We start from the raw sequence: 23,399 nt of genomic DNA on the forward strand, positions 1-23,399 counted from the left end.
CCCCATGGTGCTACTCGCCCCCTCACCTCATTCTAAGGCACAATTCCAGAATATTCCTCCTGGACATCTCAACTGGAACTCCCTGCTATCAGAAAGGAGCATCTCAGGACCTGCCTCATTTTATGGGGCATAAGCACATACTGACGGTGCACCACTCATAGGAACATGACATAAGCAGGATTGTCAGGAAGCTTGCAGGAGCCCAGCTGTCCAGGGTCTTCTGCTGAGCTTTGGGCCCTATCCATGGTGGTAACCTCTCTGCTTCCTACTCGACTGCCATACAGATGTGTCCTCTCTTTGCTGTTTATGTGGCTTTGAAGGAGGTTCTTGCAACTGCTTTCTTGTCCTTTTCTTCAAATTTCTGGCAGTATACAGTATAAGTAGAAAAAAGGTTTTCTCCTGTGCTCAACTGTCCCAGAGCCGGGCAGCTTCTTCAGATTGATGTCCTCTTGCTTAGCTCCACAGGGCTCTGTCAGGTGGCTAGCTGCAGTCATTGCCCAGTTTTTTCCTGAGGATGAAAAGAGGATAGAGCCTTACGCAGGAGATAGGTGCGAGCCAGGTGTGACCCTGTCATGGCACTGATGAACGCCAGGAGATTGTGAAGGACTGGGAGGGACCTTGGCTTTGATGTGCAGGAGCCTCCTGCTTCGAAGTGAAAACAGTCCTTACAGATCCCACTTAGTTTAACAGTTTTGATCAGAAGAGCAGCAGACTTACAGAATGCTATGCCATGTCCTTCCACCTCTCCTGATCCAGGAGGTAGGAAAGCAGGATGGCCCGATGGAGGAATCAGAGTGATGCCAATGGGTGCTGGCCTGCTGGCTCGGGAGCATGTGGCCATGTGGAGAGGCAGTGCATGGCTATCTCCCCGTTCTCTTCTGTTAAATGTGGGTACCAAGGCCATGCTGCTGCCTTCTGAAGGTAAGAGGTACAAATGAGAGGTTCCAGTCAGCTTCCTCACGATTGGGGGGCCCCGTGGGGCACCTGGTCCAGAGTGAAAAGCCAGAGTTACCCAGTTCCCACCAGAGCGCCTGTCTTCACTTAGTGTTGTAGGACTTGTGCCACAGCCCCGATTGAGCTCCGGGTGGGCTTTGTAAAGGACATGAGCAGTCTTTGGAAAACAAGGCTGATAGGCATGAGGCAGCCCCAAAGTCAGCTGCTGTGACCTGGTGTTGTGGCTGCAGGTGGAGCTTTGGGCTCTGTCCTGTCTTCTCTAACCCTAGCTTCTCTCACACACAGAACAGTACGGTGAGCAGCTTCCATAGCTGCTAAAGGAACTTGGGACCTTTTGTTTCGGGGTTGTCCTTTGCTGCTCAGGGAAGAAAAGGCGGCTGCACATCAGAGCCGAGGGTCCCTCCCATCTCACCAGTGCCTGGTCAGGGTCACACCTAGTGCTGCACCTGTCTCCTCCTCAGCATCCCATCCCTTTTCATTCTCAGGAAAAATGCACACCTGATGCACACTCGAAGGTGGCCCAAATTGAGCGTGGCCTTTCCAGAGCTTGTGTGAACTGCGGTTGCTGAGTGTGAGGTGTCCCATGGGGAGATGTGAGGTCCTCTTCCTGTTGGGTTCAGATTTTGGGTGTGGTGTGGAGAACGCTGCTTCTGTCGGGACTCTGGGTGAGCACAGAAGTGGCCTCGGCTTTACCCACAGCTCAGTCTCTGGAATGACCTAACTTTCCTGGCCCGGGCGTAGTTGGTATGCAGCCGTGTCTAGCTGGAGTCTTTAGAAACTCTTGTGTTTCTTGGGCCTAGGAGAGGTTGGACTTGCTGACATGTGGGAAAAGCCCGAGGGGTTGATGGGGAGCTCATGCCTGTGTGTTGCACATGGAAACTGCAGCCGTCTGGCCTCAGGACTGCTGGCTGTCTCTCTCACAGCCTCCTGCTTCTCCTAAGCTGGCAGTCAGCTGCTCTGGAGTTTCTTCTGAGAAGGCTTCTCTGGCTCCTTTGCCCACACCTGCCTCTCATGGGCAGCAGTGCCCTTTGGAGCTGAGCTGCTGCAGGTTTCTAGCCGGTCGGACAGGTTCTGAGGAACTTGTGCCTGGCCCTTTCTGGCCCATCTGACTCCAGGCATCAGTGGGGGAGGGCACCTGGTGAGTCAGGTGCGCCAGTGAGCTTGGGGCATGCACTACCTCCCGCCTGGAGCTCTGTGTCTGAGTATCGGTCGGGTGTGCCCTGCAGACTTGCTTGCAAGGTTTGTCATGGGTGACCATGCTCTTTAATTATCAGGTTTTAAGCCCATTAATTCCAGCACATGATAAAATCTTGGTATCTTTACTTTCACAAACCCCTCCATGTATCCTGTAAAAGTGCAGTTGAGATCCAAATATAGTTCCCAGAATAAACAGAAACATCTGTCAGAAAGAACCAGGGAAGCCTTGGTGCCTTATGCAGAGATAGCCACTAACCCTTTCTAAGCTTGGCCGAAGAAGCTGGATCAGCTGTTCTTCCCCCTCCCAGTGCTGACTCTGCTTTGAAAATGTTAAGGGCAAATTTTTATCGTTTTGAAATAGTTTTGATCGACTCTGAAAACCATCTTTCCTTGGCTTTGAGCAAACACAGGTGGAGAAGGTCTGACTATTCTGTGTCACACACCTGGCTTCCTGAAAACCCCAGTGCAGTGGCAGCAAGATGTGGAGCGAAAACGCACTGGGATGGCTGTATATCACCTAGATGAGTCTTTCTAACCAAAGTCAGGATCTGATCTACAGGAAAGAAAAGAAAGCAAACCTGCTGCCGCTGCCAGGGTGCTCTGCCTGTCACCTTCTAGTGATTGCCTCACCTGAAACTCTTTTGTAAGCTGAGCTCCTGTTGACGTTCACTCCGCCCAGGCACAGGCCCGCCCATGCCAGGGGCAGCTCCTGACTCTCACCTCCACTGTGCAAACCGGCCGGGCAGCGTGGGCTGCCTGTGAACTGCCTGGGATTGGCTCTGTAGGATCTCTTCCTCCAGGGCAAGATTGTCCTGGAAAAAAAAAATCAGGAAATAGCAAGCATTGCTTAAAGCTATGTCTTGGTCTCCTCCGCCTCTGAATGGCCCAGCTCTCAGAGAAGGGAAAGCTGCTGTAGCTAGGACGGGGCAGCAATCAGGCTGTGACCCCAGAGTACATGAACCTTCTGCTGAACCTTCTGCTTATGGCTTAGGGAAATTCAATAAAACACAGGGCTTATATTTTAATGCGATTTACAACTTAAAAAGCCACAGATGGACAATGAATTATTAGTCTTCTCTGCGTCAGTATGGAAGTGCCGTCATTTGCCAGGTAGCCGCAAGTATGCTTGCTTTTGAGTGCTACATAGTATCATACAAATGAAAAAAAGATGAGTTTGGGGTAAATGCTGTTCTCACGGCACATGCTGAACTGAGGGATAAGACTGTGGGAAAGCAGAGAAGCAGGCTGAGGCATGCCACTTTCCCTTGGCCTGAAAAAGGATCCCTTCCCGGTGAATCCCGGTGAGCTGTCACGCAGCTTCCCCAGGGAAGTCAGGCAGGTGGGCATTCCCACCAGCACCTCTCTCAGATGGTGGCCTTCACCGTGGGTGCCAGGTGTTGTAGTGACATTCCCACAGGGTCACCCTGCCGAGGATGACTGGGGTCCAGGCGGAGGTTAGTACGCATTAGGACAGTGATGTAGGAAGGTGATTTCCTAACCCTTTGCTCTTGAAACATCTTCGTATTTTTAAATACTGCAGTCTTGTTCTTAAGTTAGGAAAACAGTTTTAAGGAAGCTAATCCGGAGCTGGAGAGTGACTCAGTGGACAAAAGTACTGGCTGCTCTTTTAGAGGACTTGAGTTAATTCCTGGCCTTCACGTGGTAGCTCACAACTGTGACTGTAGTCCCAGGGAATCTGAAGCCCTCTTCTGGCTCTTCAGGGTCAGAACACATGTGATACACAGACACAAGCAGACACACACACAAACACACAAATGAATAAAAAGTTAAAAAAAGATTTTAGCCCAGTTTAAAGTATTTAAACACCTTACTTGTAAGTGCATGCAAATTTGTTTTAATTAACCTGAAGGTGTTACTTACAAAGCAGCATTTTCCAACTATTGTTACATCTACTTCAGTATAATCTCTCAAGTTTTATGAAACATGTAAATTCTGATTCATGCCTATAATCATAGCACTTGAGAGGCTAAGGCAGGAGACTCACCATGAGTTCAAGGCTCACCTGGGCTACAGAAAGAAAGACTGTCAATGAAGCAGTGACTTTTAAGGCATTTAATGCTCAAGGAAAAGCTAACTTGATGGTAGTGTAGGAGGCTGTTGCTTCTCATGGCTGTTCTGATACCCGCTGCACATGGGTTTCCTCTGATGAGAGTCTTGTAATGGACTCCGACTCCATGTCCCAGTCCTTCTGACTTATGGCTCATTTTGCTTGCTCACACCTTGGAGAGGTCTGCATGGAACAGCCTGTTTATGTTCACTGTCAGAGACCAAGAGGACGGTCACCAACAAACTCGCTGCCTCGAGAAGAATAGTTGAAATATTCCTGTGCTCTGAGGAGCGTGGTAACTGGGGCTTTTGTGAGCACGCAGACCTGTCAAGGTGATTGTGGGAAGGATGGCCCCATAAGGAAAATTGTTGGGCAGGCCTGCTGCAGCTTCTCCCACTGGATATGGTCCCCATGGGAGGAGCTGCTACTTGGGGCTTCTTGTGTTGGTGCTAAGCACAGGAGAGATGCCTTCATTTACTGTGCAGTACTCCCTCGGCCTCCCACACACCTGAGAAGGACAAGTAGAGTTGGGAGAAGGCCCCAGTAGGGGTTCCCCTAACTCTACCACCTTATTAGGTCTCATCTGCAGCCGTAAAGTTACCTAGTAACCTGTAGAAAGTGTTTTAGGAAAAAGGTGAATTGGGCACAGCCTTGTCCCTAGGAGGAAAGAAGTAAAACATTGAAGCTAAAGCTTAGGTCAGCCTCGCTCACTGCATGCTCACTGCATGCCCACTACATGCTCACTACATGCTCACTACATGCCCACTACATGCCCACTACATGCTCACTACATGCCCACTACATGCTCACTACATGCCCACTGCATGCCCACTACATGCCCACTACATGGTTGGGAAAGTTGAGAATGAGGTCGAGAAAGACATACTTGGCTGGTCCTTGATCCAAAGGTCTCGCACCTTGCTGTTTCCTGAGAATATCCCTGGGGCTTCAAGGGATGGAGGGACCAAGGAGAAAAATCCTAGATGGGGAAATGCTTCCCTGAGAAGGGTTCCCCTTGAGGTTGGGACCCATGCAGTAACTGATGACTGCAGGAGAGGTGAGAGACATGAGATGTGGAGGAGCAAGGACTCTCTAGATTCTGACAGTAATAAAGTTTGTTATATAAGAAAAAGACTCAGTTAAAACCTGTTGGGTGTCACGAGAGCTGGGGAAAATTGGTTTGGTGTGGTGGTATTGCTTCTGGCTCTAGAAAAGGTTGAGACTTAACAGCTGCCTTCCATGTAGTGTTTCCGTGGTGACTGCTATAATCGACTGACTGCCTGTTGGCAGGTCACTCATTGCTATATCAAATACTTGAAGGACACTACTTTGTAAAGAAAAGGCTTATTTTTGACTTGTGGCCTGGGTCTGAGGTCAGGAGGCTGTATGTCGTGGTGGCCTTCTTGCATGAGGATCACCAGAAGATCCAGTCTTCTTGCATGAGGATCACCAGAAGATCCAGTCTTCTTGCATGAGGATCACCAGAAGATCCAGTCTTCTTGCATGAGGATCACCAGAAGATCCAGTCTTGGTCTCCATCCTGTTGATGTCATCTAATGATACAGACAGTGCTCTCGCTCCATTGTGCCTCACACTGGGTTGAGGCCTGTGAGCACTGTGGAAACCATAAGTTTGGGTGCTTCCCAGGGGCAGGCTGCCTGCCGGGCGCATGGGGCTCTGGCTTGCTGTTGGTGTGTCAGCCACGCACTTGTGACCGTTTGTCTGCTGTCAAGTCTCATCCTCTGGCACCATTTGTCTTTGCATTTTGTCGAGCACATGTGATCCCCGGAGGGCAAAGACATTTTTCTCCAAGGCACTAGAGGCTCAGGACATTTGTTAGGGCTGGAGCTATAACTCTTGCTATCTTCGAGGTCACTCTAGGAACCTTGAGCTTCCCGCTGTCCGAGAGGCTCTCTCACAGCAAGTGAACAGTGGGAGGATGTCACATGGTCTGTGCCCCTTCCTATGCATGTGGAGGGGCAGAAAACAAGCTTGGTGTCATCAACAGGAGTTCTGTCCACTCCTTTAAGACAGTCTCCTGTGGGCCTGGTGTTCAGCCGTTAGGCTAGACTGGCTGGGATTATTAGCATGCACTACCTCACCAACATTTTATGAGGGATCTCATGCAAGACAAGCAAGACTAGAGTTGTTTTCCCAGCCCTTGGATATTTCATTTTAATTAACCATTTTCCTTGTTTTTACAGTGCGCTGGTCATTGCCGCCATCTTTGACCGAAACGTGAACTGCAGAAGAGCTGCCTCTGTAAGTTCCGTTGTCCCCAGAGCATTCCCTTCCTGGAGCTGGGGTGTAACTGTGGCTAATGTCCTGCAGGTGGGCCTCTGTCCCCCTGGAAAACCCATTCCCCTGGGCAAAGGAGATCAGAAGAAAGAGCCCAGTAAAGCAGTCACCACGGTAACATTTGTAGGGCTTTTACTGTGGAATTCACGGGGAAGTCAGGGCTCAAGGCCTCCATCTAGTGCTGCCAAGAGAGCCACAGCCAGCTGTGGTGAAATATCTTGAACAAGTACGGGTGAACAGGTTTCTGTTCGGTACCCAGACCAAGTTCAGGGTAGCTCCGGCTCTGCAGGGGAGGAGAAATTTATCCTGTGACTCTACCCTAAATGGCCTGGCAGGACTGGTCCAGGAATGACAGAGCAGGGCACTGCAGGTTTGTGCTTCAGGAAGAGCTGTTACTAAGCTGCGTTTAGCTCTGCTTTCCTGGCCACATCAGAATGGATCTCCCTGGTTGGGATTTGGCCTCATAGCTGACCGTGGGCCTTGTGTTTTGAGCTCAGTTACCCAGGTCCCGTGAGATCAGCTTTTTGGGGTGGGTTTGGGTAGACTGTGTGTCAATAGGGGTGTTGACTAGGGCCATTGATGAGACCAAAGTCTCATGAATTACAAGGGGAAGAGACTGAAATGTTGCCCGCGTGGGGATGTTGCAGTTCTAGCTGACTCCACACATAGCTGGCCGCTGTGGTCAGTTACTGAGGCCAGGTCCGTGAGTGCTGTGGGAGGCCACAGCTGATACAGGCTCTGTCAGGAGCGCTGTGGTGTCTTAGCAGTCTGAACCCGAGCCTTCCTTTCATAGATGGGCCAGCAGTTGAACACATTTGGGGTGTTCAGAAACATAGGTGAAACCTGTGGGTGAAACTTGCTGTTTGTTGTGAGATGTGTGGATTTGGGAGTTCCCATGTTTTGAGCTCTGAGGCTCTGCATTCTCATAGAGACAGACTGAGTAGCATTTGACTGCAGCTGCTCTGAGACTAAGGGAAAGGGAGGGTGCTGGTGCACAGGTGGGGTCGGTTAGTACCAATAAGGTCTCCAAACTGTGGGAGGCAGTGTTGCAGATGTGGGTGGGATTTGTTAGTACCAATGAGATCTCCATACCATGGGAGGCCTGTGATTGAGTAGGCAGTGGATAGGAGCCGGGCCTTAGAGTAGGACGGAGAGGAGACCTCTGAAGTCATGGAACTGAGGAAAAGGGAGACTTACCCAGCTCTGCATGTCAGCAGGGGCTTCCTGTTTAGCAGGCTGAGAAGTTCTTTCCTGTAGCTTCTTTCATTTTATTCATGTTTTAAAATCATGAATAGGTATTCGACTTTGATGTAATCAAGTGGTCTTTGGCTTGTGTCTTTTTATGTGGTATACTGTGTGGTTCCTTTTCAGACTTTGAAATAACCTTTCCTTTCTAGTGTAATTTCCACTCTTGTGTAGGCCTTTCTTTATGTGTTAGTGTTCTCAGAAAAAGAATTTCTGAATCTGTTCATAGGGTTATTAATCTTTTGTTCAGGTATTTTTGTCTGCAGTTTGACTGAAGATGAACTAACACATTGAGGGTGCAGAAGTATTTCTCTTTTATTTTTACCATAGTTTTTAAGAGATGGATGTTTTTCTACATTAATTATTTGGTAGTATTTGAAGAACCTATCTAGGCATTTTTTTTAAAAAAAAAATTTCCACTGTTTGCTTTTGTTTTTACTGATTACAGAGTTGCCCACCTTCCTTGTTTCTCAGGTCAAGTCTTCTGTGTTGTTAAGTGTAAACGGAGACCGTTCTTTCATTCCCAGCCGCCCAGACCTGAATAATCACATAGAAACTATATTAATTACAACACTGTTTGGCCAACTCTAGCTTATTCCTAGCTCTTACATCTTAACCCATTTATATCAATCTGTGTATCGCCAAGAGGCTGTGGCCTACTGGAAAAGTTCCTAAGGTTCCAGCGTGTCCTTCTCCTTGGGCAGCTACATGGCGTTTCCTTGACTCCACCTACTCTTTCTCTATATAGCTCTGTTTGGATTTCCCGCCTGACTCTACTCTGCTAAGCCATTGGCCGAAACAGCTTTATTCATTATCCAATAAAAGCAACCCATATACAGAAAGGTATCCCACATCAATTAAGTGAAGTAACCTGGTGTTATCAAAGGCTTCAACTGAATTCATCTTCTCTGTCACAGTGGTCCCTGTCTTCAGTTGCCTGTCCCAAGTGATGGAGTTTCTGTCTGTTACCTGACCTCTGGCTGCACTGCAGTAGGAATGCACGCAGGCCCTGAACCTAGTTCTATATATCCATTGCTGCCTCAGCCGTGTGTTTGGCATGGGATCCAGCATATTGGGTACGCATATGTGAAGACCTACTATGGAGGGCTTAGAAGGCCTTGCTGTTCAGTACTGGTCATGGGATCTCAGCCAAGGGGTCATGCTTCTGGTGTTCTGGTCAGGTGATCTTTGAGGTCTTGCTGTCTCAGGATGCCCGACTGTGGTCTTTCATGACTGCTGTTGGCTCTCTGCCTATACCTGCACCAAGAAGCAGCCGGAATGCAAGCAGCCTGCCCAGAGTCCTTTAAAACTGTCACCAGCCCAGAGGGACTCCACTTTGTCTGCAGTTAGCAGACTCAGTGCTTTCTTGGGAGGTCTTAGTGGCCTTGAACTCATAGTTAATTGTTAGGCAAAGTCTATATTAAATCTGAACTAATGTATTTTTGTGTTTTCTTTTTTATTTTCTGTAACCTAGGACATATTTATGGGAAACAGTAATAAAATCAAAGCCCTGTGGCTTTATGTGACCTGGGATGAAGTGAGACCTTCATTCATCATTATGTCCCGGCAATGCTTACGCATGCATGGCCAGCCCGTTGATGGCGGCTCTCCAGTTGTTCCTACCCTGGGCAGTCCTACATGCCTTTGTTATTGCGATACCCAAGGTTCCAGTCTTCCTTTATGCTGACTACCCAGCATTCTTTGAGTCTTCCTCTTTGCCTTATCCTGTGCACTCCTCCAAGCAGTGCTGTCTTCAGGTATCTGTCATCATTCATTCTCATAACACGGCCAAAGTATCTCAAGCGCCATTGCCATATCCTGTAGTTTACTTCCTTCTGCAGATGGAGATGTTTCTGAATGTCACCCACCATTACACAATCTGTCTCTTCATGTGACGCCTAGGATCCTCCTGAGGCATGCTATCTCAAACACATGAAGCCGCTGTTCTGACAAGTGTTTCATTTTCTGGGTTTCAGAGTTGTAAAGAAGGCAACTCAAGACAAGCATCTCATATACTTGTAATTTTGTTGTTGTTATGTCTCTTGCGGACCATACTTTTCCTAGTGCCTGCAATGCAGCCCTTGCTATCCCTATCCACCTCCGCCTCTTGCTGTCTAAAATAGTTCCTTCCATTGAACTGAGGTTTCCTCCCAGATAGGCAAAGTTGACTATTAGCTTGAGGTTCTGATTCTTTATTACAGCGTTAAAATCCTTGTGCGCCCTTCCCAAGTGTTGTATCTCAGTCTTCTCGATGTTTACTTTCATACAAGGCTTTCACTGACTTCCAGCACTCTATTTCCCATGGCCTGCAGCTTGTTTGGACTTTCAGCAAGTAGTGCTGTATCGTTGGTGAAACACAAGCTATTGATTCACACACCACCTATCTGCGCACCTATCTCCTCATCCTCCAGGGCTCATGCTGTTATTAATCCCAGGAATATATTAAAGGGTGTTGGGATAGGGTGCATCCCTGTAACACTCCTATGATTGTCTTAAACTGACCACTTAGTTCTCCACAGACTTTGACTGATGCAAAGGTATCTTTATAGGCATTTTCTAGTATCCTTATGGTTTTCTCTGTGTACCTGTAGAAGCTCATTGTTTTCCAAAGTCCTTTCTTCCAAATGCTATCAAATGTCTTCCTGAAGTCAATATAACAGACATGGCTTTTCCAAATTCTTGGTATTTTTCTGCCAGTTGCCTCAAAGTGAAGATCTGATCAATTGTGCTCCTGTTAGCTCTGAATGCTCACTAGGCCTCTGCTAGGACTTCCTCTGTTCTGCCCTTGATCCTTCGCAGGATAATGGGGAAGGTCTTGCTGCTATGGCACAACAAACTAATACCCCTGTAATTTGAGCAGTCCAGCTTGTCCTTCTTGTGTATGGGAATTATGGCTGAGTGCTTCTATTCCGTGGGAATCACTTCGTGTTCCCATGTCTCTCTGAAGAGTCTGAGAAGTGCCTTGGCCCCTGAGCCTACTGTAGTTGCCTCCAGCTCCTCCACCGTGATGTCATCCACTCCTGGACCTGTGTTTCGCTCTCTTGATAACTTCCTCTGTCTTTCTCCTGTCAATATTTAATATTTTCTCATCGTCTCTGATGTTTGAGTGTCTGCTGAAGTGTTTCTCGTTGTAATCTGCGTTGACAGCATTAGGGTCATGGTACAGGGTGTCAAAGTATTGTCTCCATCTTTGCTTTACTTCCCCTGGTTCTATTAATAAATGACCTTGCCCATCTTTAATCACCCAAACTGAGGAGCATATCTGGCAGTTATCCGTCTGATAGCTTCACAGACAAGATGTGTTATTGTGGAGTCTGCCTCTTTGACCTCCCGCACGGGTAGTTGTGTTTGCTGCCTGCGGGGTGCTCTTTAGTTTCCTTCTCTCGCCAGGTTGACCATCTCTGTAGTGAGCCATTCTACTGGTGTTGCCCTTTTTGCCTAACCGAGCATCTCCTCGAAGCCTCCTGTAAAGCTCTTTTGATTTTCTTCCATTCACTTTCTATGTTTGTAAACAGTTGTTTAATGATTTCCCTTATCTTGTTTTCAGTGAATCTCTTAGCTCTCTCCACACAGCTGGGTCCATTGTTTATGTTCGATCGTCCAGGTCATCTTGCCTGGCATGCCTCTCTTAGGTTTCAGTTGAATGTTGGCCATAGAAGTTGGTGATCTGACCCCAAGTCAGCTGTTTTAGATGCCAGATAAGAGTTTCCTGCTGACCAGAATGTGGTCGGCTTGGCTGTATGTGCGTTTGTCAGGGGATTCCTACGTCCCGCATCTTGATGGTTTGGCCTGCTTGAATTTTGGGTTGGATTTGTACAAATCAGTTACATAGCAGAGGTCAGGCAGTCATTCCCCGCTGGTTCCTTTGTCCGAATCCATGTGTTCCCACAACCCTATAGTCCGTTCTTTCCGGATTCCACTCTTGCACTGAAGTCACCCATAATCATTAGTGTCGTTCTTACGCACCCTGCTGATCTTGTTCTGTAGATCTGTGTAGAAACTGTTGATGACATCATCTTCTGCTTCCGCTGTTGGCGCGTATGCCTGTATGGTAGTTACTGGTTGTGTCATTGTCTGAAATCTGGCTGATACCATTCGCTCACTTACAGGTATGTACCCGAGCAAGCATTTTTGGGCCAAACTGGATAGCACTAAAGCTACACCTTCTGCGTGTTTTCCCCTCCACCTGAGTTGATAATCTTGTATCAGTTTACTACAAGTTCTTGTGTTCCTGTCCAATGCGTTTCTGTCACGCCAGCAACATCCCACCTGAACTGACTGAGCTCAGGCTTGAGCAAGCTGGCTCCCCCGACTGTATTTAGTGTTCTCAGGCTACGGGGCCCTGTTGTGGTGACTCTTTTTGGCGTGAGGAAGTGTCTTTCCTGTCCATTTCTGTTAGCTCCCCTCCCCGCTTTTGGCTTTAAGAAAGACGAAGCATCTGTACTGCGCTTAGGACATGGAGGTACTGGGCCCCGGTCAGGGCCTGGGACTTTCGCCCAGGTGTTTCTGTTGAACTTGTCCATGTTGGGTTTTGTGATCTGAGTTGATGAGGGCGATTGACAAGGTGAAATAAAACTCTGTAAATCCGTTTGTTTTTTCTTGAAGCTAAAACCCTATTAAACTAACAAGAAGTTCCTTGTGTTCCTTTTGAGTCCAGCACTGTTTATCTAGTGATGTGGGATTTAAACACAGGGAAATGAAGGATGCCTACACTTGAGGCCCATTTGAAGACATAAAGGTTCTGAGTGCACTAAGAACTTCTTTCCAGGAAGCTGCTTCTTCAGGCAGCCGCTGCTCTGGGTGCTGCTTCAGCCTCTTGGCCGACGCCTTTCTAGGGTTTCTCTTTCTGGGTGTGTGAGATGTCTGTTTACCTGGCCAGGATCCAGGAGGTGTGAGAAGCGAAGTGGCCAGACATTGCCAGTTCTGTGGCCTTACCTTGCAGCTGTTGTTGATGACCCCTCTCCTCTTCCTGGGTCCCTTGTCTGGTGGCCACAGTCCTTCTAAGGCAACAGGACCTTTGGTTTGGATCCTCATGAGAGCTTCCTGTTGCCGGCTCTCTCTGGTGGTCAGCATGCAGGGGCTAGACAGTAGAGTCCTGGCATTGCTTGGTGGAAAGGATCAGTTACACATTGCTAACTACTCCAGGTTTTGCATGCTAGATAGTGTCCAGCAGGCTAGATGTGCTGCTGACTTTGCGAAGAGGCCTGTTCCTCTCCTGAGGACAGGCAGTGGGTGTGGCCCTCGTGGGAAATTTGGGATGAGGAGTGGAGAGGAAAGGGGAGAGGGAGAGAGAGGGGGGATTGGAAAGGGGGAGGCGAGAGGAGAGAGAGACACTTTCACCCAGTATTTTATTTAATGTTTCATTCCAATTGTTTCTTGTATTATTTTTTGCCTTTTATTTTGATATTCTTGAGGTTCATGTAGAGTTGTGAGAATACAGTAAAGTCTGCTAACCCTTTTCCCCAGGTGTCTACTGGGTAACATCATAGGTTATGTCTACCAACTCAGTAGTTTCAGTCAGAACTCTTGGTGTTCTGTGTCCTGTGCATCTCATCCATATGTGAACCCCCTACAGTTAAGGCACACGGTAGTCATCACCACAGAGGTCCCTGCATGATCCTTTTAAACATGGCTGCTTCTCTCTTCACTGCTTATAATTAAGGTGACACTGCATCTCTTTACATTAACCTTTTCCTGTGTTTCTTTCTTTCTTTAAGAATTGACAGCTGGGTAGTGGTGGTGCACCCCTTTAATCCCAGCACTCGGGAGGCAGAGGCAGGTGGACTTTTTGAGTTCGAGGCCCGCCTGGTCTACCGAGCAAGTTCCAGGACAGGCAGGACTACACAGAGAAACCCTGTCTCAAGAAAACAAAAACAAAAAGAAAAAGCAACAATCCCCTCCCCCCCAATAAAGGAAAAAGAATCGACTGTAAGGAGCTGGAGCCGAAGCTGCTCTGCCAGAGAACCCCGCTTTGATTCTCAGCACCTACACAGCAGCTCACAACTGCCCCTAACAATGTTCTGGGGGGTCCAGCATCTGACCTCCCTGGGCACTCGGCATGTGTGTGATACGCATACACACACACACACACACACACACACACACACACACACACACACACATATAGAGTAACTCTTCAAGGGGGGCAGTTTGCAAAAATTACAGAAAGGCCAGCAGCGAAAAGCAGCTCCTTTCCCGTTTTAGAAGCGTGTGAGAGCCACCCGAGGGCCAGTCACCAAGTGTCTCCCTGCCAAGAGGCCCTGTCCTGGAGTTGTTCCACATTTCTGTCCTGGTGTTTTCCAGTCCAGTGGGGTTGATGCATAGATTCTGGGGTCCCATGACTCAGTTCTCTTTCTGTACATCTCTGCTTGCTCTCAACCCCCTACCCATGCTGCAATGTCTTCTGCCACCACTGCCCTCCCCCCGTATCTGTTCTCACCTCTGCTTGCCAGGATGGTGCATGTCGCATGGTTGTGTGCGGCTTTGCTCCAGCTCCCTAGGGTCTCTAATCCTGGTTGGAACTCAGCTGTGGATGCTTCGGGGAAGTCGCATGCGGTTTCATTGTCACTTTGTTCAGACAGTCCTAGGTAGGACAATGTGCGAGACAGGAAAAGTTGTCTCCAAAGAAAGAGGAGTCACCTGAACAAGGTTTACCTGGAGGTACCTAATTTTGTTCAAGTTCACATGGAGCATTTTCATCCCCGATTCTGTGCCTGGCATGTAGGACTCCAGTAGTTCAGAGCTGGTTGGAGTCAGGTGTGTTCCCTCTAGGAGGCAGCCCTGAGGTGTTGGGGATGGTGGGGAGTGGTGATCGTGGAGTTTGTTCTCAGGGTTGTGTTCTGGGACCTTCGTTGGGGTGTTAGTGTGAAAGTGTATTTCCAGGGAAAGGCCAATCTCTTATTATATTTGATTTTGTAAATGTAATTCAACTGTGGTTTTAAAGAGGACCAGGACACAAAAACAGTGACAAACCACCCTCAGGGCCTTGGTCCGCTAACAAAGAGGACTTTTATTTAAAAAGTAAAGCCATGGGTCATTTACACTGAGCTGTGTTTGTTTTGAATTTATCTTCTGATGTTGAGCAGAAGCAAACCTCACTCACCTGCTCTGTTTGTTCTTTTTGCTCCTTAGGCTGCCTTCCAGGAGAACGTGGGGAGACAGGTATGGCCACTTTATAAATCTTTATTTCTAAAACTTCCTGTAGGCTTAGAGGTGGGAATTTTGACAACTTTGGTTTCATATCTTCTTATACTATTGGGTGTGGGTAATGAATGTGCCTCACCTCAGAGCAAGCTAATAAACATGGCAGTTCTGATCCCAGACCCACCGTCATGTGACCAGGGAGCTCCGGGAGGCTCTGTATGAATGTTTTATGCAGGTTAGGATCTTGCTTCACATGTTGCTGTGGGCTGTACCTGTGCCAGGCACCAAGCATCTTATCCTGGTGAGTGAGTCCTTGGATCCTGTAGGCCTTGACCCGTCCCTAGTGTTTTGCTTGGAGGCTGGGTCCTTTGTAGTAAGTTCTGGCCTCACCTCCCAAAAGCCTTGATACTCACGAGTGTCGTAGCTGTGCCTGTAACTCTTGACACTCATCACAGGCCTTGAAAGTAGGGTTTAGATTCATTCACGAGTAAGATTCTGGCACACTGAAGCGTGTGGTCAGTCTCGCAGGAGGCTGGAGAGGGGCTAGTGCAATGGTTCTTAACCTATGGGTCATGACCCCTTGGAAGCTGAGGAATAACCCTTTCACAGGGCTTACCTAAGACCATTAGAAAACACGCTATTTACATTACGATTAATTACAATAGCAACAAAAATAATTTTATGGTTGGGGGTCACCACGGCATGTATGAAAGGGTTACAATGTTAAGAAGGTTGAGATCCTACTGGGTTAGGGGCTGGGGAAAGTGGCAGCTACCGAGATGAGTCTGAGCAGGGAAGAGAGTCCCTGAGGAAACCGCTAAGAATGATTGCTCTAGGGTTTCATGACAGAAGTGGCTGGGGTGCTTCTTAATGTTACAAGGGAGGAAGGTCAAAGGATGGCCAAGCCCTGCCGTGGTGTGCAGAGTAGGCTGTGTGTGAAGGATGATGGGGTTAGAGACGTGTAGACCAGGATGGATGTGCTCCGGGTCAGAGAACCTATACATGGCTTGGGACGTGAGGTAAGAATATTGTCAGCCGCCGTATGTTTGTAGTAGAGGATGCTGGGAGTAATTCAGGAAGTAACAGACCTGCCCAGTAACCTGGGTGGGGGTGTGTGTGACTCCTCCTCTTGGGCTGGATTGCTGGAGATGTAGGTCTTGACATCAGAGTTGATTAGATCTTGCCTGCCTCCATCCTGGCCAAGACCCCCAAGTGGCTAGCTGAGTGGGCTCTCCAATAAGTAGGGGTGTGTGTGTGCGTGCGCGCGTGTGTTGTGTGTGTGTGCGCACGCGTGTGTGGGTGTGTGTGCACACGCGTGTGTGGGTGTGTGTCTGTGTGCGTGTGTGTGTGTCTGTGTTGTATGTATGCTCCGTTCCCTTCCAGTATCCTGGGGGGATATTTGCATGTTAGGGTTATCCCTTGGGCATCTGCTGTGTCTAGCTGAGTAGCTGTGTGACTGCTTGGAGTGTTCCTGAGTCACAGCTCTGAGCAGGTGGTTTTCCCAGATGCCATACTTCTGTGTGTTCAAGTGAGACATCTGGGGTGCAGGGTGCTGAGGCCCCTTTCTGGGGAGGAGAGGACAGCCACATGATTGGCAAGCCTTAGCTTATTGCTTGTTTTGTTTTTGGGTGATATGGGTACTGCTGCCTCTCCTTCATCTTGGTCACAGTCAAACCTGGGCTCTACTTGCCTGCTCAGTCATGAGCTGTTGTCTTTTTGTGAATCATTCTGCAGTGGTACCTTTGCCTGGGCTGTGGGCTTCTCTCTCGTTGTTATGTATGACGCTGGGGTCTCCTTGATAATAATTACCTAATTCAAAGCATTCTGTTAAAGCAGAAAGTTTTACTTCTGCAGAAAGGTGCAAAAGCCACCTTTATTTTTCTGTTTTGTTTTTTTTTGAGACAGGGTTTCTCTGTGTAGCATTGGCCATCCTGGAACTAACTCTGTATAGACCATGCTCCAGGCTGGCTTCAAACTCACAGAGATCCACCTGTCTCAGCCTCCAGAGTGCTGGGGTTAAAGGCACACACCACCACCACCTACTGCAAAGCCACTCACAATCCAGCAAGCATGCACACCCAGTGGGGGTTCTGCTCTGATTTTTAACCCCAAGGCAAGGGGCTCTGTGTCTCACAGACTGAGTTCTTAGAGCTTGGCCTTACCTTACTTGATTGGCTAACTCAAGTTGGACTAGCATTTTGCTAGGGAGAATGAAATCTTGACTTTAAGAATATGCTAATCTAGCCGGGCGGTGGTGGCGCACGCCTTTAATCCCAGCACTCGGGAGGCAGAGGCAGGAGGATCTCTGTGAGTTCGAGACCAGCCTGGTCTACAAGAGCTAGTTCCAGGACAGGCTCCAAAACCACAGAGAAACCCTGTCTCGAAAAAACAAACAAACAAACAAACAAACAAACAAAATGCTAATCTGGAGAAATTCTAGCCAGATGATGTCTTTACCAATTTTTTTAAACATGGAATTTCCTCTGTCTTCTTTTACCTCTGATAAAAAGACATTTACATCTCTCGTATCATCAAGCAATAAGAGCACACAGTGTGTACTCTGCAGAACCAGGACACCTCAGCTCATCTCTCTCCTCACAGGCAGAGGCTGGGGCAGCCTTTCTAGTTCTCAGGGGGGCTGTTTGCTGGGTAGTGCTTGTGAAGTGAGGTATTAGTGATCAAGGCTCCAGGATTAGCTTGCGGAAAGGGTGAAGGCATTGAGGCTGAACCTGAAGGTGGGCTGCATGGAGGAAGGAGTTGCTTCCTCTGCTGGCTGTGTTTTCCAGCCCTTTCATTCTGTGCTTGGGGTAGCCCTAAGGACAGAGGCCAGGGAGCAGGAGGCTGACAGACCTCAGGTGTTTTACTTAGGCCTGGGTTTTCAGCTCTTCTGGATTCCAGATGGGCGGTGCATCCTACCATGTCCTCAGACTAACTGGCATTTATATATATAGCTCAAAGACTAAACTTTTGTTTTTGATACTGTCTCCATGGTAATAAATAGCCTGAATTCCATGTAGAAATTCAGACTCAGATTGTCAATGTCTTTATTTTGTGTCAGTTTCTTTGGATCTGGTCACACACACATATGCTGGTAGATGCACGTCTGAGACTGTTGTGACCTGGCTGTGTGAGATGCAGGGATGTGCTGGTGGTGGGTACCTGCCACTTTTCTTGGCTTTTGCTTATGCCGGTGTTGTGCATAGATTGGGAATCTCCTGCATTTGGAACAGACTCACCTTTGGGCCCAAAGCTGTAAGGCTTTCTACATTTGGCTACAAATTTCTATATTTACATTTTTAAATAAAGTTTTTTATTTAGTTTCTAGATTCTTTTAACCACGAGGGATAATATTAAGGGAATACCAATAATGTGATGCTTTTTGGGCTGGAGTTCCACTAGGCATATTCTTGGTAGGAGAGAATGGAGGGGCCTGCCTCTTGTTTTGGAGTTTGGGGGACTGATGGCTGCTTTCCTTGAATCTCTTGTAGGTTGGCCATTAGCCCTGCAAGTGGCTGTTTTTATCAGCCTCATCCGTCCTTATGGCAACTAGTAAGTTGTGGGCCCAGGTCCACGTCTCAGAGACAGGCAGGGGCTTGCTTGTCTTTCATTGGCCTTTCTGCTCCAACAGCTGTGGAATTGAGGGCTATGCTGTTGTCTTTGTGACCAGAAAGGGGGACCAAGCTCCAAGAGTTGGGACCCAGTACTTGTTTGTTTATTTGTCTGTTTGTATTTATTTATTGGTTTTTAGAGGCAGGGTTTCTTCTCTGTAGCTTTGGAGCCTGTCCTGGAACTAGTTCTTGTAGACCAGGCCGACCTCGAACTCACAGAAGATCCGCCTGCTTCTGCCTCCCGAGTGCTGGGATTAAAGGTGTGCGCCACCACCGCCCGGCCCCCACTGTATTTTTAAAGGAAGGACTTTTATAGCACTTGAAGTTGAAACAGTGGGTTTGAAGAATGAGTTGTACTACCTGCAGTGTCTGGCCAGGCAGGCAGGATGAACACTGACAACCATCTGGGCACCCATGAGCCGTGTGGCTCAGCTTGAGCCGCTCTGTTGTGAGTGTGTGACCAGTGATTTCAGGTCCCATTTCTCAACTTCTCTATTTTCTTCACTTTTACTTTTTTCAGGGTACTTTCCCTCATGGAATTGATATTTTGACGACAGCAGACTATTTTGCAGTTGGAAACATATCTAACTGTTTCCTTGTGATAAGGTAAGTTTTAACGTGTGTAACACAACTGTAATAAGGCTTGGGTGTCAAACATCAGCTTCTGCTGTTCCCTGGTTCATTATACTGTGGTCTCCTTGGTGTGAATATAACTTACGTTGTAGGAAGGACAAATTGAAGTGTTTTCAGACCAGTTTTAAACTCCGTGGTACACACGTGTGTGTTCACACGTCACTGTCCGGGGTTGGTACCGTACGGGGAGTAGCCACAAACACAGTTACACGTGTCCTTCCCACCAGGTGTAACAAATGTATTGGTCTCTCAAAATGACATTTTGGATTCGAAATGACTGTGCATTTTTTCTCTTTCAATAAAAAAGTGTGTCCAAGTTGAAATTATCTGATTATCTGATCAGTAAGATAGATTAAGAAATCAGGTCAAGGAATAAATATTTAACACCCTTACCTGCTGTTTTCAGAAATCACATCAAATTATTTTTACTTGCATAACTTAAGTACTAGGGACTAGTTTTGCACTGTAATGCTAACGTGAAAAGGGGATTTTTTATGAAGTAGTTTAGTTGATGTGAGTTAGGAGAGACATGCCAAGTACATTTTTTTTAAGTTCCTGATTATTTTATGCCCTGGGGGTAGATTTCCTAACAGCCCTGCTGTGCAGACCGTGCAGAATTTACACGTCTCCATAACCAGCCTTGACAGACTTTAAACAAACAAACAAACAACTAAATAACTAAAATCAAAAAGTGGCCAACCCCTTCCCCAGGAAGCATGTAACCATGCATGCCCACAGCTGCATGCCGTTGCCCCTTGGCCCAGGGCTTCATGTCTCGTGTCCATGTGTTCTTTGTTTGCTGAGTATTAGCGCTTCGATTTTGTATGTGAAGTTCTGTGACCCCTTTTCTGGAGTTTCCTAGGTAAAATAGATGGTAGTTAAGTTGGACTTAGAAAAATTCTACTTGTTGCTAAGGTTTCCTTCCACATCAGTTTAAAACTTAACCATATTATTACTTCCGTTCTGTAAAAATACAAAGAGCGTGACCTAGCCCCAGCACGCTTCTTCTCCAGCACCTTGGGCCCATGTGATGCTCTGGTCTGAGCAGCAGACCAGCTGCTGTCTTCTGAGGACCGCCCATTAGCAGGCTTCACTGCCTCCTTGCACAGGGCCTCTGACCAGGGTCTCATCTCCCAGACTACATCCTGGAGGGTAGGGTTTACAGGGATAATAGCAGGTGCCGGGCTTGTAGAAGACCATGGCTGAGAGCCAGGTGTGGGGTCAAGCAGGGACATAGTGTGCTCCGAGGTCCTGTGCTGGATAATTTTATTGTCAATTAAAAGCTAAAGTCATCCAAGAGGAGGGAACCACAATTAATGTCTCCATACAGATCTGGCTGCAGGCAATCCTGTAGAGCATTTTCTTAATTAGTGATTGATTGGAGAGGGCTCAAACCAATTATGGGTAGTGACATGCCTGGGCTGGTGGTCCTGGGTCCTATGAGAAAGCAGTCTGAACAAGCCATGGGGGCAAGCCAGTAAGCGGCACTCCTCCATGGCCTCTGCATTAGCGCCTGCCTCCAGATTCCTGCCCTGTTTGGGATCCTGTCCTGACTCCTTGGACGATGAACAGTGTTGTGGCAGTGTAAGCCAAGTAAACCCTTTCCTCCCCACGTTGCTTTGGGCCTGGTGTTTGTCACTGCAGGAGAAACCCAAACTAAGACAACCCCCAAATGCAATATGCTTGTTCAGCACTGTGTGGTGAATGGAAAGTCATCTGGAAGTTGGTCCACGAAGCAAGTGGTATTGGGGTACTAGACGATGAGGATTTAAGGAAGGGACTACGTGCTTGATGGGTACTGGGAAAGGCTGGGCCCTCTGCTCTGTCTGTGTTGAATTTGGGGGCCTGGGACAGTCCTCAATTGGGACAGGATCCAGGCTGTTATAGAGGAGCTTCCTCTGAGCTGGGTGTTCTGCTCTGTGGACCAGAATCAAAAGTGGAGGAAGGTCCCTTGGGAAGATATTAGGTGAGACCCCAGAGCTGGTGCTCACCTTTGCGTGTTGAAGACGCATGGTAGACTGTGCGTGTTTAGCACATGTCTTGATGTATCGTGGTGTGAGCAAATCTGTAGCATTCACATGGTGAAGGACATAGTGAGGCCCGTGGCCCTCCGCTCTGTGCCTGGTGGGAATTTGAGGATTCTTCATATTCTTTCTCAGATGTTCTGTAGCATGATTAATAAAAACCCAGAGACAGATATCGGGGTTCAGCCTGAAGGTCAGGAAAGCAAAACAGCCAGCCACTGGCTCTTACCTCTACTTAAGTCCGAAATGGTGAATCTAGGAATCCTCAGAATGAGACTGAGAGTCTCTCTTCCCATATTATATTCCTCTGTAGTGCTGGGATTAAAGGCGTGCACCACTACTGCCCAGTTTCCGTGGCAAATTAGTGTGGCTGCTGGGGTTAAAGGTGTGTGTCACCACTGTCTGGTCTTTTAGGCTGACCAGTGTGGCAGTTTTATTCTCTGATCTTTAGGCAAGTTTTATTTGTTAAAATACAAATGAAATATCACTAGAATGTTTGGAGGTATCGTTTGTTGTTGGGGAATATTATTTTCAGGTGTGTGACTTCTGTTTACGCTGCATTTGTTTAACTCTGTGAAGCTGTGTTACTGGGCCTGTCTAAAACACCTGATGGTCTTAATAAAGAGATGAACAGCCAATAGCGAGGCAGGAGCAAGGATAGGCGGGGCTGACAGGCAGAGAGGATAAACAGAAGGAGAAACAAAGACAAAGAGAAGGAGGAGCCAGACAATGAGAGGAGGACATCAGAGGCCAGCCACCAGCTACACAGCAAGTCTTGAGTAACAAGGAGAGAAAGGTATAGAAATAGAGAAAGATAAAAGCTCAGAGGCCAAAGGTAGTCCAGATAATTTTTAAAAAACTGGCAAGTAACAAGCCATGCTAAGGCTGCGCTTTCATAACTAAGTATAAGCCTCCAGGTATGTGATTTATTTGGGAGCTGGGTGGCGGACCCCTCAAAAAACCCAAAGAAGAAAACGTCATACAACAGTTTGTATTATTTTTTAACTGGACTGATATATTCTTTCAGTGTCCTGCAGGCTTTTGTGTCAGAACCTTTAAAAAAAAGTACCATGTTTCATAACATACAGTTGTAATGTAGTTTTAAATATGCATTTGTGTAACGTGTGGGTCATGGGCAAGTGAGTAGTTGGAAAACAGAATCTTTTCATGGTCCTCAGGGAGGACGTGTCTACCTCTAGGAAGTGGCCAGAAGTCCACCAGGGTTTGCCTTGCCTGCTCTGTCCTCAGGTTTCTCATTTCTCACCCCTGGACTTCATGGGAATGGAACACAAAGCCTCATAGGAATGTGGCTGGGTTGTCACTGTCCCTGTGGACATACCAAAGTCTGTCCGTTAACTGGGTGAAGAACTTTGGTCTATGTGATTTAACCCCATGGCCACTGGACGCGGTGTTTTTCTGCCAGGCCATTTTCTTAGTCCATTTGTCAGTTTCTCAACATCTCCAGCCTTGAGCACCATTTGAAAAATTGTCACCTTTTTTATTATCTAGTAGTTTGTTTTCCAGGAATCTCATATACTGTGTCCTCTAAGTCACTCAAAGCAAGGCGACCTCAAGATGGAGTGCCTCCACCAGCCTAAACCATCATCTCTGTTCCGTTTCTTGTCCTCATAATGCTGGGTGGCTTAATTTATGCATCCCTCATCAGCTTCAAACATGTGTCCCCTTCTGGTCCTCCTCCTGTCCCTGGCTTCCTGACCCCCATTTAATGCTTTGTCCCGCCACCCTGGCATCTGACATCTTCCTTAGATTATGCTCCCTCGCTCCTTTCCCTTCCTGTACCTTTGTGTCTGTCTCCCCCCTCCCAGTACCCTGGCATGCTACCTATGGCTTCATTGCTGCCTTGGGCCAAGGTTCAGGCTTGTCTTCCATAAGGTCACAGCTAGTTGGTGGCAGAGATAGGAGTGGCCTCTGGTGGTCTGGTCTCCTCTCTCTGCTCCCTTTTTTCTGTGAGGCACAAATTATTTGTCCGCTTTTCTGGAATCCTGCCCTTCCTTGACCCTGCTGCAGGCTTTAGCGTTGCTGACTGGGTGTGAACCTGGCTTCTGTGTCTGCAAGGGACAAGCCGTAGAACCTTGCAGCCAAGGTCCTTGATGATGTGGCCCCATTCCTATCTCCTAGGTAAAGCCACTTATTTCTTCTTTCCATCTCCTGGTCCCATGCAGGAGTTCCTGTTAACAGTTTACTGAGAGTCTGCTTATGTTGCATATG

At 47.7% G+C, this 23,399-nt stretch overlaps 1 protein-coding gene across 1 annotated transcript in view; it reads left to right on the plus strand.

Moving 5' to 3' along the window:
- Tbcd (tubulin folding cofactor D) overlaps positions 1-23,399 on the plus strand; it is a 104,213-nt gene that overhangs the window by 41,722 nt on the left and 39,092 nt on the right. The window contains exons 5-7 of the mRNA XM_005350959.2: positions 6,424-6,481; positions 14,894-14,923; positions 19,034-19,119. Coding sequence (XP_005351016.1) covers positions 6,424-6,481; positions 14,894-14,923; positions 19,034-19,119 — 174 coding nt within the window. The remainder of the gene's footprint in view (positions 1-6,423; positions 6,482-14,893; positions 14,924-19,033; positions 19,120-23,399) is intronic.

The sequence above is a fragment of the Microtus ochrogaster genome, chromosome 7 (genome assembly GCF_000317375.1).
Source record: "Microtus ochrogaster isolate Prairie Vole_2 chromosome 7, MicOch1.0, whole genome shotgun sequence".
In the NCBI taxonomy this organism is placed as follows: Eukaryota; Metazoa; Chordata; class Mammalia; order Rodentia; family Cricetidae; genus Microtus; species Microtus ochrogaster.